Here is a 16,306-nt window from a genome sequence, read left to right as displayed (position 1 = left end):
TAAGCACAACAAATGGCATGACATGAAAGTGTGGGCAGAGCTTATGCCAATAACTTCCAATGACCACAGAGGAGCCAGAACATAAACGGTCCCTTACCTCACCCGCCCTGACAGCTCTCCCAAACGCACATGATTCAAAACCAGAGAGGCTGTAGGGATCTTACTCTGGCACACAGGAGAAATTTAGAGAATATCTGCTGACTTTAGAAAGGGATGAGTGATATGATATAATCATATCATATATAAATATTTTTTAACTTTGTATGCATGCTCTCACACACGGGATGCATGTTAGGAAACACCCTCTTTGATTAGTGCAGACCACATCTCACTGACAGATGTTAATCCTCAGTTGTTGGCATGGTATTGACACCACAGAGAATAATGTACTTTATGCAGCTTTTTAGGGTCTCCATTTGTCCATTTGTCTCTCTGCCTGCTTAATTCTCTCTCTCTCTCTCTCTCTCTCTCTCTCTCTCTCTCTCTCTCTCTCTCTCTCTCTCTCTCTCTCTCTCTCTCTCTCTCTCTCTCTCTCTCTCTCTCTCTCTCTCTCTCTCTCTCTCTCTCTCTCTCTCTCTCTCTCTCTCTCTCTCTCTCTCTCTGTGATTGGATTGGAATGTGTTTGCTTATAAATGAAAGCTTGACATTATGGACAGATTAAGGGAGAGAGGTTATAGACCTAAAGGTGGTTGTGTATCATGTGTCTTTTGTTCTTTACTCCTTTCTCGGTTAAAAAGTCTTAAACATGCAGTTCTTAGACACAGAGCCATAGATGGGAAAAATATCAAACCCTCCCCTTTGTTCTGTCTTTTTGTAACCGTAAATTAGAAAATTGAGAATTTGACTACAGGTTTTAGCCTTGAGAAACGTTACTTTTTGACTTTTTTCTCTGGCACACTCATTTTATATTCAAATGATCTTTTCAATCAGCACGAGAGGAGGCCTACTATGAGTGTGTGTGTGTGTGTGTGTGTGTGTGTGTGTGTGTGTGTGTATGTATATATACTCAGTCCATATATATATTGTGTTCCTCTAGTTTTTCTGCATCCCTCCATCCCTCCCTGACTTTTCACTCTCAGCTGGTTACCATCCCAGCCAGGGGGAGGGGGATAATCTGGGTTTGGACCAAGTTCCAAGTTTGGAGCCCTCCCCTTGGACAACAAGCCAAATATGCATACTCTTTGCTTGATTATTTGCAAGTGTGAACTTGTGTTGTAAATGTTCTCCTCAGTTGTAAATGTGCATATGTAAATACACTCTTAAAAATAAAGATTCCAAAACAGGGGTTTTCGCATTGTTGCCATTTTTCAGTCAACAGCTCTTAAAAGAACCATCTTATTGTGTTGTTGTTGTTGTTGTTGTTGTTGTTGTTTTGTTAGTTAAAGGGCGAAGAACTTTTTAATGAGCTAAACTATGAAAATAATTTTGTGCAATGGAAAGGTTCTATACTGACCTACAAAGGCAACAATCCTTAACTCGCTAGACTGTGGACTGAGAAAAATTACTTCCTAACTCAGTTTGAGCGTTTTAAAACAAAGGCAAAAGAGCAGTAACTGGTGTTACGGTGTTTTGCCTTGGTTTTTATTGTGCTTTTGGAAGTTACTGTTAAGATACTTCTCCACATGATAAAGGAGGCGTTGAATGTCCCAATAATTTGACAAACAATTAAGTTACAGCCTTTTGCCTTTATAGGGCAACATGGATGTTTAAGGTTCTTCATGGATCCCAATAAAGATGTATTTTTAAGAGTGTTTGTGTGCAGTCTGGTTCTCTTTTAGGAGGACAGATAACGCAAATAGCTACTCACAATCATTTAAAAGTTTTATGTTTTGTCGACCACTAGCTGTGAAATTCATCAAATTGCCATTTTGACAAAACATACATTTTTAGAGCAGAAACTTCATTTTAAGATTATTTTCTAAAATGTTCTGGATAATCAATAAGATGAAAAATGCTCTAGAATCATCTGGCCAATTTACTTATAGGTGTCTGGTGAAATGAAGAAAGAGAGAGACTCTCTCTAATTTATCAGAATATTTACAGATAAGTGTTGGTCCTTGAGGATGAAGGAACAGCAGCAACCTCAAAAAAACTTTACGGGCACTCATACTCGCTCATAAGTCGTTCTTTACTGTCTGTCCATTATTTTGTAATGCAAAATGTACTCTGACCTAAGTGTCACATGCACTGAAGAGGACAGACAAGGTAATCACAAATAACAAGTCTTTATTGCGCATGGAAAGGAAGCAGAGCAGGGATTCAGCAGGTAAGAGAGATATGCCGATGAAATGTCACTAAAGGCTTATTTGGTTGTGACTGTGGTATCTCTTGCAGATGGTGACTTGTGAAGCAGGCTGCTGCACGGGGATTCCAAAGCGATGACGATGGGGATCAGAAGACGGCAGACAGAAGATAGATCTGGATAAACAGGCACTCACTGTAGGTGAGTCATACAGGCAGGTTCTCAGGTGTGTCTCAATAGGAAGGTTATATATGCTGGTGAGTATATCGGTCGGCGTCTGTAGCTTGGATTAGCAACAAACCAGACCAGGAGGTTCTTCTTCTTCTTCTTAGTAAATTACTTTACATAATAATATATTTTGTAAAACTATAATGCACCCCTATATGTATTCCACAACAGCTTTCTTTGTGTCCTCTACCCTTTCTTCTGTTGTTCCCAATATACCGTCAAGGTTCCATGTTCTTCCTGGCTGACTTATCTTTTAATGTAGTTTTTTCCTTTGTTCCCTATATTTCCTACAATGTAACAGTATGTGTTCCGCACTTTCTATGATATTACATTCCAAACATTCATTTCACTGACTCTTACCTAACAGAAACAATGTTTTATTTAACCCTGTGTGGTCAAACCACAGTCTGAAACTAACTCATCCTTTCTGTTCCTTCTAATTACACCCTGTGCATTGATAGATTTCTGTATACTGTAATATGTCCTTCCATTATTGTTCATATTTTACAGTACCTATCCTTCATCTTTTGACCCATCTGTATAGATATCTAATTAACTGTTACACTTCTTATGTACTGATTTGTCAAGTGTCCTTTCTCACTGACAAAGGCCTGGTGAAGACCCTTTGGGTAAAACGTTCATTTTAATACATCTTTGGGAGCAGCAGTGGCAGTGTGCCAATTCTCACTCTCTTTCAGTGTTTCGAAACAACCAAATAGGAATATTTCTAATCTTTAGGGTAGTTAAAACAAATGTTCTCTAATCTATATTCCTCTGATTTAGCCTTTGTTACCCATCCAAAGCCATTAATTTGCAAATAATTATATCCCCAACATTCTTGAATAACAGTATTGGTAGGATTTTCATTACCACAATGACCAAATTCAGACACAAAATTCGTTTGTACATCGGCTTTATACTCGATATTGCAGTGCAATGTGGGATAGAATGAGTACACTAAGGGTGCGTTCACACTTGTCATGTTTGGTTCGATTAAAACGAACCCTGGTGCGGTTGCTCGGTTAGTGCGGTTCATTTGAACATATGTGAACGCTGCCACCCGAACTCTGGTGCGCACCAAACAAGCGGACCGAGACCGCTAAAAAGATGGGTCTCGGTCCGCTTCCAAACGAACTCTGGTGCGGTTCGATTGATATATGAACGCAACACGGACCAAAGACATGTAAACGGACCAAAAACCGGACGTATAATGTCACAAGATGCCACGCATAATGCAGCTGATTTGACGACGCGGAAAGATCAGTGTACGTTATCCAAAATGAGTAACTTTAACGTTAGAGGGCAAACGTAGAGCAACGAGCAAGAGCCTCATCAATATTTGGTCTGACGAGCATGTTTCGAAAATGCTAGAAAAAACACACAAAAAGCATACCTGGCTCTTCTCATCAAAGTTCCTGTGTTGCCCATTATTAGCAGGTACAGACGACAGAACGGCCGTCTCTTTTCTGCACAACGGAGGAAATCCTGCTGCTGTTTTGAATGTTTTGAACATTTTATGAGCTCTTCATGAGTTCTCAGCGGGTAAAAATAATGCCACATGTACACGCATAAAATGATCGCGTTTAATCCAGCACACGGCGTTGTTTTGAACATTTCATGAGCTCTTCATGAGTTCTCTGGTAAAAAATAATGCCATATGTGTTACACGCATAAAATGATCGCGTTTAATCCAGCACACAGCGTTGTTTTGAATGTTGTGAACATTTCATGAGCTCTTCGTGAGTTCTCTGGTAAAAAATAATGCCATATGTACACGCATAAAATGCCCACGCGTTTAATCCGCACACAGCATTGTTTTGCATGTTCGGTAAACGAGCTCATACGTCATATAAACCGACCAATCAGGTTGTGAGCGTCTCCCTGTGCCTTTGGTTCGGTAACTTTAGGTTCGCTGTTAAAAATGCTCGTGTGAACGCTAAGCGGACCAGGACTATTATGTTTGTTTTTGTTTTTTGGTCCGGACCAAACTAACCAAACGAACCGAACTACAAGTGTGAACGCACCCTAAATAACATCCACTATGGTTTCGGACACCCCTACAAATGGCTGTCCCCTCAAATAGTGCTCTATTTAAAGGAAGTGTATGTAAGATTGTGGCCAAAACTGGTACTGCAATCACTTTCAAATGACTGTAGAGCAGTGTATCCCCTCTCCCACTCCCCCCTGACTCGAGGGTGCCAGATAGGCTGCAGGATCCAGCAGGAACATTTGTAGCTGCAGCTGTGGTAACTAGAGTAGATCTGGCAACCCGGATGCCGAAACACTACTCCAAATGCAAACTTTGCATGAGAAGTATCCTTTGCTGCTGCAGATAACCCATAATTCTTTGCGTCACCGTTATCAACTGTCATCATTTTTTTTATATTATATGAAAAACGGAACCGCCGCCTTATATACATGTAAGCGCTGATGAGGTGATTAAGTTGTTTCAAGCTTGTTTTTGTTTTTTAAGCTCTATTACCTCAAACAGATAGTTGTGGTAAACAGGATTACAAATGTTTAGTGTTTTTAAAACGTTTAGATCAGTACACTGATGTCAAGGCAAACATTTCATAGTCATTTTCAAGTTATAAATAATTTTCATTCATATAACTGGCATGAGAGCGTAACAAGGCTGAATGTGTTAGCATAGCAATGTGAGACTTCCTGCCTGTGTGTCCTACGAAGGACGTCTCGTTTAATTCGGATTGAGGACACTCCGTATACTGCATACTTCACAGGATGTGTCCTCTGGAGGATGCAGCCTTCAAAATTAAATTAAATGAGACACAGCTAGTGATGGATGAATGATGGTGGGTTCAAGTCATGTCGTAAAAATCGTATTTAAAACTTGAACGAACACCACCACAAAGTCATAAATGTCATGTGGGAAGTTCTGGATTTTCTTTAAGCCCCGATCTTTACGAGTTGGGGGCGTGTTAGTGAGGTGGAATAAATGGCTGCAACATCTGTAGTTGAGTATTTAGCAGTGACACTATCAGGCTTTGTTATTTACAAGAAAGTAAGCTAGCATAGTAATATAGCAATTAGCCTAATGTATAATGATACAGTGTACAATGGCTTCATAGGTTTATTAAAAACATAAAAGATTAAACTCACTTGATGTGCAGTCCTTGTTCTTCATTTTCTATAAGCAGGGTTAACTGTATTTTCATGAAAATTCATTAAAAGAAGGTACACCGCCATCTTGCTCCGACCAAAGAAGCTTGAATGCACAAGATGTCGTAAATATGATTTCTCACCTCGTAAATACGAACATCCCAGGAGGACTTGTGGTGCTTTAAAGTCATGTGGTAAAAATTGTATTTATGAGCTGAATGCACATTTACGCCACCACAAAGTCATAAATATATACCAGTAGGAAGTTAGGATACCAGTAGGAAGTGAAATAGGATTTTCTTTAAGCCCCAATCTGTACGAGTTGGGGGCGTGTCAGTGAGAAAAATGGCGGAATCAATGGATGCAACATCTGTAATTGAATATAACGGGTATTTAGCAATGACACTGTCAGGCTTTGTCATTTACAACAAAGTAAGCTAGCATTGTAATATAACAAGTAGCCTAATATATAACAATACTGTTTACAGTGGCTTCATAAGTTAATTAAAAACTTTTAAAAGTCAAAAAAGATTAAAAGTCATCTGATGCGGAATCTTTGTTCTTCATTTTCTATAAGCAGAGTTAACAAACCTTGCTGTATTTTCGTAAAATACATTAAAAGAAAGTACACCGCCACCTTGCTCCGACCAAAGAGACTTGAACGCACATGATGTCGTAAACACGTAAATATGAACATCCCAGGAGGACTTGAACACATCATTGAACGGTGATGATGTGAGGTGGTGAGCAAGAAGGATGCTGGGAAATGTAGAGCAGATCTGATCTGACAGGTGACTGAGTGAGCTGGTGACTATGACAAGGAGTTTCAATGTACTTATATCACAGAGGACAAAATAGACCCTCCCCCCCCCCCAGCCAAACAATAATCAAGCATATTGTTTGTGTATTTATTACCTTTTATTGATGGCCTATTTCACCGGTGACTCACTGTGAATTAGAATTTTGAAAAGACAAAAACAGGAGGGACCAGTTGACATTTTTTTGTGGTAGTCATCCCCTGCCACGTGCGCTGGCGATTTGTGTATGACTTGTACCGAATCTGGAATATTCCCTTACCATAAAATTAGCAGGTCTCCATAACCTTTACAACTATTTCAGATAAATAAAGAAAAACATTTTTTTTTAAATCAAAGTAAATGGGATGTACTTTGCTGTAATGCTCTGAGTATATGTGGAATTTTAGTTACTAAGCAACAGGTACACACATGCGCACACATGCTTGAGCGGATGTGATAGAGCAAAAAGAAGCGAGGGACTGGTATGATGGCAATTCCTAATGATAAATAAAAAATGTGATGATAAGATAAACAAATAAAAGCAAATACCAGCTCAGATAAACAATTCCAGCTCAGCCTCAACTGATAAACAACACAACTGAGCACTTTCCCTCCATCTCAGCAATCTTCGGTCAAAACAAAACCGAACAGCCCTCTCAATTTCCATCCAGTCTCAGCTCCTCCCACAGACCCTAACCAGTTCATTCTGAATAAGCCAATCATTCTTAATAACCTCAAACACTTCACTGCAGCATTCCTCATTAAAATCAACCAGCAATATGATTAGTTTTGAGATGGCTGACAACAGGAATTATAGCCTAATTACACTGAGGACAATTATTATACCCTGAGCATCTTGGAAAAGAAAATAATAAAGGCCAAGTAAGCTACAGTAAATAAAATGAATAGTAAGAAATGTCCTTGCCTTTACAGTCAAATAAGCTGTTGTATAATAATACTAATAGTTGTAGTAGTACTCATAATAATGGCCTTTTGATCAAACCAGTCCTCCTGGCTGGATGTGAATGAAAAGGTACCTCAGGTGGCCTGTTGCATTGCCTTTCAATAATATATAATTATTTTCTTGATGTTCTCTCATCTCCTGTGCCCGGTTGCATAAAGCACAGCACGTTAAGTTTATTTTCTGCAACACTCTTAAGTTTAAGGGGGTAATCTTAAGTGAAAATTTCACTTAAGGTATCTTATGCAACCAGGCACTGTGCTTAAATGAAAACGTTAGAGTGATGTATATAGCCTTTATCAAAACAACAACAGTCCAGGCAAAATAGATGGCTATTTCATGGTCTTATTTATGCAGAGTTTATTTATCCAACAGATTCTGGATCTTTCTCATTTCCTTTTATTGTCGAGTTGGTCACATTTCCCCCCTTTTTTTTCCAAATTCCCATCTCAACTGAAAAATTCATTCTCACTGATGTTTAAAGTGTTTACAAAACATAGGCCTACATTCGTTTAAATTCTGTAGCCTAATTTTATAAAATTGTTTATTCAATTACACACATAAAATCTTTCATATATAATTTACATAATTGTCACATAATTTATGTGATATTAAATGTCCAGACAGGAACATTTATTGCAGCCAAGTTAAATATTGCCATCTCCCTTAAAAAAAAGAGCCAACAACCAGTTTAGCTCTTCGAGTGGCTTATTTTGTGGATTTAACAGTCCCATTGTGGATGTAGTGTGCGCGCAGTAATAAAACCCATGAGAAACATTTCCACAGAATAGGCCTAGACCCCCTATAAAGTGCGCACATGTGCAGTTTCTCATAGCAGTGGAGCTCGTGGATTTTATTGTAGCCTACTTTTCAGTTTAAAAAAAAAAAACTACGATAGGCTACTTATAGGATAGCCTATGGATCATCAGTGTTTTATTTGGGGGGCTAATACTTTGTTAAAATGATCCCATAGTCTTATTTGCAGTGATCTCTTATTTACCCATATAACTGGCGCGGCGCCGTTTCCTGTGGCTGTATTATTTAGTCCTGACAGCTAAAGCGCTCAAGGACTTTCCCGAACGAAGTCTCCGCGAAATTACTGCTTACCCCGGCAAAACACCGTGACACAGCAAGCTCTTCCCGCATTACCTGCGAATGTGCCCAGGAGAGTAGCCTACCTGACGCGAGAGAAACGGCCGTCATTGTAGGCTAATTAAAAAGGGAAAGTGTAGGCTGTTATGATGCGCTCAGGGCACTATAGCAACCGCCACTTCGGCTCCGATTGATCATTCAAAACAGACAAAGCTAACTCTTATCGTGTGTTCTCAAGGCAGACGGAAAACAACTCGAGCAGCGGAGAAAAATTCCCACCCCCGGTTTGACTCACTTTCATCCGCTTATTTATGGACAACACGCGTAGACTACATATCTGACTTCGGATGCCCCAAAAGGTTGCTCGCGTACATTTTCGGAAAACTTTTCTCGTTGACGTTTGTTAAGAGCCGCCTATCTCCGGCTGCGATTACACCAGCGTTCATTTGATTATTTTTGCTTGCACACTCTCGCACTGCGCAGCTCCTGCATGTCTGTCTGACGCGAACTTTTTCAAGTATTTCGTCGATGAACTTGTTGCGGTGAGTCCCCTTTAAACTCTCACAGCTTGTCTTGTGCTCTGTTACTAGACTATTGAGGTTCTGGGCGGGCTGATGGAGGCTTGTGAGTCCCCAGACACAGTTTTTCACGGACCTTACCAAAGCGTCTTTCAAACCGTTCACGTTGCAAAATTGAGTGACCCCGAGAGTTTGGACATTTCTAGCTCCAAGAAGTGCGGCTGCCTGCAGGAGAGCGCGTCGAGGGAAATGCGTTTAAGCAAGCTGTCCCCCAGCAGAGGAATAATATGCTACCCCGAAAAAGAGTACGAGAGTACGAGTTCAGTGATACAGGCGGCGGCGAGCCGTATTCATTTTCTCAAGAGTTCAACAGGAAGCAAAAACGACTCGTCTCTGTCACCTAGCGGATCGGGCCGCGCAGAAGCCACCGAAAGCCGCGGCAGTCGCGCAGGGTTCCTTCAGGGTGCTGAGAGCGGACGGAATGGTTACGGTGCAGCTGAAGTTTACAAGCGAGAGTTGGGCTCGGGCCGTGACGCAAGTGTGGCGAGTAGTAGTCGCGCATGCAGCAGCACCAGCACCAGCAACATTTCGGAGACAGCGCGAGAGTTGTGCAAAGCTGTGTCTGTATCTTTGGGCTTAGCTATGGAGTCCAGCGAACTAGGCGAGGTGGGACCGCACCATGCCCCGCCGCTACCACCACCCCATACCAATGAAAGAAGTAGTGAAATGTATTTGTTAGGAATGCCTTTGCTCGACTGCTCAGTGAGCGAGCTGGAGGCAGGAGCGAAAAACAGAGAGTACGCTATCGCCGCGGGACGAGACAGAGGCTTAGAGCTGCGAGGCAGGGACAAAGTGCTCGGACTGTTTAAAAGTGGCGACCTGGCGCATCTAGCAGGTGAGGTGACGACTTTACAATGCAGCAACGCGTCTCGATCACACTTAACCGCGGATGTGCAGGAGGTGCATGAGTTCTCCAGCCTGTCCGGGGACATTGCCAACCTGAGTTCAGAAGGGACGACAGCATCGGATATGGACGCGACGCAAGCGGCTTCGTGCCAGTTCGAACAACTGTTGCCCGCGGGCATGACCAATTTCGTTCACCCGGAGTTCGAAAGCGGACCGAACCAGAGCTTCGCGAAGCCCGCGCCGATGTCCGGGGTGTTCGCGGGACCCGTGGAGGATTACGCGAATCACTATAACGTAAAAATCAAGGCAGAGATGATGCCCCGTGAACTGAATGACACATGGGCGTACCCGCATAGGTACGCCGAGGACAGTAACGACCAGTACGGGCCTCCAAAACAGAGGACCACTTACGCTACTGCCCACGACACGCCGTTTATTTCTAATCCCTACGAGTACGGCCGAAGCGGACCTCTGGTTCCGCGGGAGCGACCTCCGCCCGAGCAGTGGTACCCGGGTGGGATGCTGACCCGTCCCCCATACCCTAACATGCCCTGCGTAAAAAACGAGATGGGCGAATGGCTGGATGTAACATCGTTCACGGATGGCAGGTAAGGACTGCTATTCTTCTCCCTTTTGGTACAACCAATTAACTTTCTTGAAAAAGTTAATACATTGCAAAATTGTATTAAAATGGCGTTTGACAAATAACTCGCGCATATTTTTGTACAGCTCTATGCAACCCTACGGAGGACAATCAAAGAATTAGGAGTTTGTCTGACTTGTGGAAATGTTTGTTTAGCATATATATATCCTTTTTTTTTTTTTTTTTTTTTTAGTTGATCAATGAATAGCCTAGCCTACATAACCGAAAATATAAACAAATAATGCACGTGATGAATAGACAGTTTGAAAGTGCATAATTAAGTTTTCAATCTGTTCAGATACAGCAGGGACCCCATCCAAATTCTAGATTTTCTTAATAAAATTATATGATACATTTCATTAATTTTTTTATAAATTGTTATATTATTATGCTCTTTAGATTTTCAGTTGAATTGTGTTCATTTAAATAGTAAAGATTATCTTGTGAAATACTTTAGAGAAGTCTTTGTTTTGAATATTTTCTTCAACCCATGTAGTAGTCATACGGACCTCTGGTTTATTGTGCCATTTCAATTCTGTATAATAATGTTCTTTATAAGATTGCTATTAATGGATCAGAATCAGTTAGCCACAGGACCATTTTATTAGCTCGTAATTACATGTATAACTCCCGAAGGAAGAATTAATTTACTTGAAGTTCCTCACTTTATGTGTGCAGCCAAGTAAACCAGTACACAGAGACAGCTGTACACAGTAATAAAGACTCTGAGTCTTTAACACAGAGGCCAGCCCCCTCCCTTACAGGGTTGCTGGGTTCCAGAGATACTGCCATCAAGGCAACCCCACACGGTTGTGTCCAAATGCAAAGACACAATGCCAAGAGCTCCAAATCGCCTATCAATGAACTTCGCTGTAGTCATATTCTATTTCTGAGTCATTCACACATTGAATGGACTATATGGAAACGACACATGTTGGTTTTACAACATGCTCATCATAAGAAGCATAAGACAGCTGACAGTTTAGTTCTAAAAAACTCTGATTTAAGTCAGACCTGCAGCGCTTTTTTTGAACAAAATCAGGACATAGATAAGAAAATATGCAGGAGGCTAACATGAAACTACCTTAAACTCAGAGTACTGAGAAAAATTAGAAACAGCCTCTGCATTGGTCTAGATGTTTAAATCGGAGGCAGTTTGTCTGTTTATTTCCTGACAGGAATTGGGACTTAGTTGTGTATTTAACCTTTGAATCTTTGAGGTTTGAATTGGAGGCAACGGCACTTGATCTTTGTGAGGGAAAAAAACGTTTCAGACACCAGCCAGAACACAGAACTGGCACTCGCAGACCCAAATAACAAGACAAAGTGTGAGAGACTATGCACTGGTCTTGACCCGATATCACACATAATAACTCTTCTGAACGTAGAACATGAAGCCACATTTAAGCAGGAAAAGTGGTCTATGAATACCACAATGGAGTTTGACACATTTGAGTAGCAATTGTTCAAACTTTTATTTACAGTATTAATAGTTTGTGGTGGTTGTGGTGTTCTGCTTGACCACAAACTGTATTTTAAGGTGATATTTTTCATTTCAAATCATTGATCATTTTAATAAGCAGTGAGTTTGATGATTTGATGGCGGTGCAAAACAAGGCAAACTCTAATAGTTTGAATGGCCACTGAAGATAGTTGAGTTAGTGGTGCATAATTGTTTCTATTTATTTGTGTGTCTATGAGTGGAAAAAACAGGGAGCGAGAGGGGGGGGGGGGGGGGGGGGTTGTTGTGAAATAGTTTTTGTGTACGCGTGTCTCTGTTATGTAATAATCTGAAGTACACCTGGGTCAAATTCAGTCCTGGTGAAACAGCATTACAAATAAGGCAAAGGTTCCTTACAAAGCGTTCGAGCAGAACGTCACATGTGGCCTAAGAACCCAAAAGAGTTCACCGTAGCCCCATTTCACTAGAGTTCTGAGAACCCTCTGTTGTCAGTGTGTTCTTTTTTCAGCCTGTTCTTATCGTTCATTAGTATGTGTAACATTTCAAGTACAAAATGTGCAATTGTGTATGTTTGGAATTTAGATAGATGCTGAAATGAACAATATGGATCCAATTACAATGTAAATTATTTACAAATCTTTATATACATATAGTTAAGCTTTTTTAACTATTTTATAGATTCATTGATATGTTTTATATAATTAAAATTTTTTAGTAAAATTGAAAATTTACTGAAATAAATGTAAATAATATACATATTAACAATTATACCTTGATCATTCATGTTAGTTCATAGTGCATTAAAGTTAATAGATCTTGAAATGTTTAGTTGTAAACATCTGGTTAATGTTAGAAATGGAATTTTATTGTACATATTTACACTGTAAAAAAGAAAATTCAGGTCTCCAGTTGAAAATTTCTAGTGACTGACCACATCTAAATTTTTCAGTTGGCCAAATTGAATTTTTGTGAATTGATGCAATTTAATTAACAGAAATTCCATTTGGCCAACATTTTTTTTTTAGACGTGATCAGTTACTAGAAAATTTCCATTTCAATGTTTTTAAAACTCATTTTAAGAATGTAATTAGACTTGTTTTGGTGAATCAGATCTTTTTTCCCATGAAAATGTAATTCCTGGCCTCAGTGACGGTAATGCATTTTGAAATTAATTACATGTTTGTTGGCATTTACTAATGTACTTATATCCATAATTGGAGCTGAACAAACAATTAGCACTCAGAAAACTACATTTTAATTACAATATAATCAATTTGGGATTTCATTTAGATATGGGCTCATTTTTGGCTGCTGATTACTCAAAATTCAGAACCAAATTGAAAAACTGTTTAATTTTTTTTAATGTTTACATTTATGTTTCCACTAAAGTAGATAAGACTTGTTTTATCCCTAACTCAATTAAAACAGAATTGTGTAATTTAACACATAGATGTGGGTTAAATGTTATTTGTTAAATGTCATTGTTCGCTGGAATGACATTCTGCAATATTTTTTCAGAAGTACCATAAAACCATTCTCATATACACACACACACACACACACACACACACACACACACACACACACACACACACACACACACACACACACACACACACACACACACACACACACACACACACACACACACACACACTTTTCAAATATATATATATATATATATATATATATATATATATATATATATATATATATATATATATATATATATATATGCTCTAAAAAATTCTGGGCAAAAAACAACCCAATTTTGGGTCAAATATGGACTAACCCAGAAATTGGGTTGTTTTAATCCAGCGATTAGGTGGTCTTAAGCAAATATTTAAATATTTAACCCAACCATATGATTAAAACAACCCAATCGCTGGGTTAAAACAACCCAATTGGGTTAGTCCATATTTGAGGGTTAAAACTACCCAGCATTAGAGTGTGTGTGTGTGTGTATATATATATATATATATATATATATATATATATATATATACATTTTATATAAATATATCAATTTCTAGTTGTAACTAACATGTTACACATTTTTTAGTAATTAAAAAAATAGCCATGGTAAAAATATAAAGCAAAACTTTAAATGTGCAATAAATTGTAAACTGCAGTATTTTCCAAGTCGACTCTGCACTATCGTTTAATCAACTATTTGGCAGTCTTGCACATCCTTAATAATAATTATGCCTAAAAGTTTAGATATATTAATTAAAAACTAGATTGTTATACATGTGTCATTCTGGATAACGGATGACATGTCCTGGCTTATAAAGTTTTTAATTTTTTTTATCCAGAAATGACAAAACAAAAATGTCTTTATAACCAGGCACTACCTAAACGATCTGTGGAAAACTACAACTTGGCTTCATCACTTTAAGGAAATATTTTAGATCAAATAGATTTTTTAAAAATACATACATTATAAGTGTTACCCAAAAGGACACATTATATTTGCTACAAAGTTTACCAGTGACTAAAAAGGTCAAAATATCAGCATTTTAAGAGACACTTGTACTGATTTTTGTTTTGGGGCTCCTTTATGGTTCTTCTTTTTGATACAATATTATGTTACAAAATGCATGGTAATTGATGTCTGTTGTCCAGGAATGTAAATAAGGGTAATTATCACTATATTTGTAGGTATCATTGAAAGCATCAAAACAATTATGCCCAAGTAGATTTTAAATACTTTTATTCATTTGTCATTTTTGTATTCAGATTTTTAAGCAGGGACAATTACCTGGAATGGGACTTTTGAGCTCAATAAAGATTAATTATTTATAATAAATACTCACATGAGTAATTAAGAAGGGGAAATCGAGTTATTTAATGTTGTCTATTTAAAATGTTTATATTTTTAATATTATGATATACTTTAGACACCAGAATTGACATGCCACATCACTGACCCATGTACAGTACACAATTATTTTTTTATAAAAAAATATTGTAATTCACCTAAAGGTTTTTTCATGTTCCAATGGTTGTAGTACACGTAAAATGTTTATGTAAAAATACATAATTTGAAGATGACAATTTTTGGGGTAATTGTAAGACATATTTAAAGTGTGACTTTTGTGCTGAGCTAATCTTATGTGCTCAGAACAAATGATGGCTTAAAGGGATAGTTCACCCAACAATGTCAAGTATTTCTATAATTCTATAATTTACAAACTTCGTCGTTTTAAATCTCTATTACTTTTTTCATCTGTATGGGAACACAAATGTATTTTAAAACCTGTTTTACTTGTCCATACAATGAAAATCAGTGGGCTCCAGTTTTGTCTAGACTTAAACATTCTGTTCTTTTCCACAGAAGAAAGGAAGTCACCTATTAACCTTCATGGTATCATTTCTATGAAAAACAAGAAGAACATTTTTATAAAGCTCTTTCCTATGCAATGATAGTTCATATAGTCTCCAACCTTGACGGTCAAACAATTAAAATGAAACAAAAACAAAAAAGCTTTGTGTAAGAAATAGCTGGTGTGATGGACGTTATGGCTCAATATGGCTGCAAGAGGTATATACATGTAACAAATTGTTGTTGTTGTTGTTGTTGTTGTTGTTGTTCTTATTATTATTATTATAGAAAGAAAATCAGATCTTCCTCTCCGCTGAAGCCTGGAATCATGTGCATTCAGATTTAAAACATTTTTCACAATTAATGGCCATGTGATGACAAGGATGATTAAATCATGACAGATTGGTCGCAATTTTGTTTTGGTTGCCACCTTGTATGCTGTGATTCAGTGGGAATCAGTGAGAGGATAATGTGTGCTATTTGTTGTGGAAAAATCCTCTATTTGTTAACTGGGAGTTAGGCTTTCAGTCCAATGTTTTTGCCCTATCTTGAAATCCAGTTTCTTTATATGGTTTGGCCCTCAAGCGCCAAGTTATTTAAACAGTGATGTACAGTTCATGACTGACAGCAATGATATTAAAAATCACACGGTGCACTCTGCAATTGGAGATGTATAGAGAAGCAGTGAGTTCTGTTGTAATGTGTAGGTTTGTAAACTCTTGTCATTGCCATAATGCGATTCTGAACAAAGTAGTCAGTGTTTAGTGGGCCACCAGCCGCCACTGCCTTCAACAGCACAAGCACATGACACGGCAACCTTGCCACATGAAACCATATGCTTATGACCTTCTTTGAAGTGTTTAATATAAAGTGCTGCTGCACCCATGCTTTGATCAGAAGGTGTTACACACTTTTGTCTGCTTGAACTTGCCCTTGCCATTTTTAAAAGCACTTTTCTTTTTTTCCATACTGTAAAGTGACATCAATGATGAAGGTTCTTTTTGCCATACTG

General features: G+C 38.6%; 1 protein-coding gene across 2 annotated transcripts in view; it reads left to right on the top strand.

Annotated features, from left to right (window-relative positions):
- The first annotated feature begins 2,334 nt into the window (after nucleotides 1–2,334).
- ar (androgen receptor) overlaps nucleotides 2,335–16,306 on the top strand; it is a 117,751-nt gene continuing 103,779 nt past the window's right edge. The window contains exon 1 of one of the 2 annotated variants that reach the window (XM_067438589.1): nucleotides 2,335–2,443. Coding sequence is in view for 1 of the 2 variants with exons in the window: in XM_067438588.1 (XP_067294689.1) it covers nucleotides 9,055–10,472 (1,418 nt within the window). In the remaining variant the exon portion in view is untranslated. Of the gene's footprint in view, nucleotides 2,444–8,312; nucleotides 10,473–16,306 lie in introns of those variants that run through there. The other variant, XM_067438588.1, reaches the window with a different exon arrangement.

This window comes from Pseudorasbora parva, chromosome 3, assembly GCF_024679245.1.
Source record: "Pseudorasbora parva isolate DD20220531a chromosome 3, ASM2467924v1, whole genome shotgun sequence".
Classification (NCBI taxonomy): Eukaryota; Metazoa; Chordata; class Actinopteri; order Cypriniformes; family Gobionidae; genus Pseudorasbora; species Pseudorasbora parva.
Note: the sequence above shows the minus strand (reverse complement) of the source record. Positions and strands in the feature narration are given on the sequence as shown.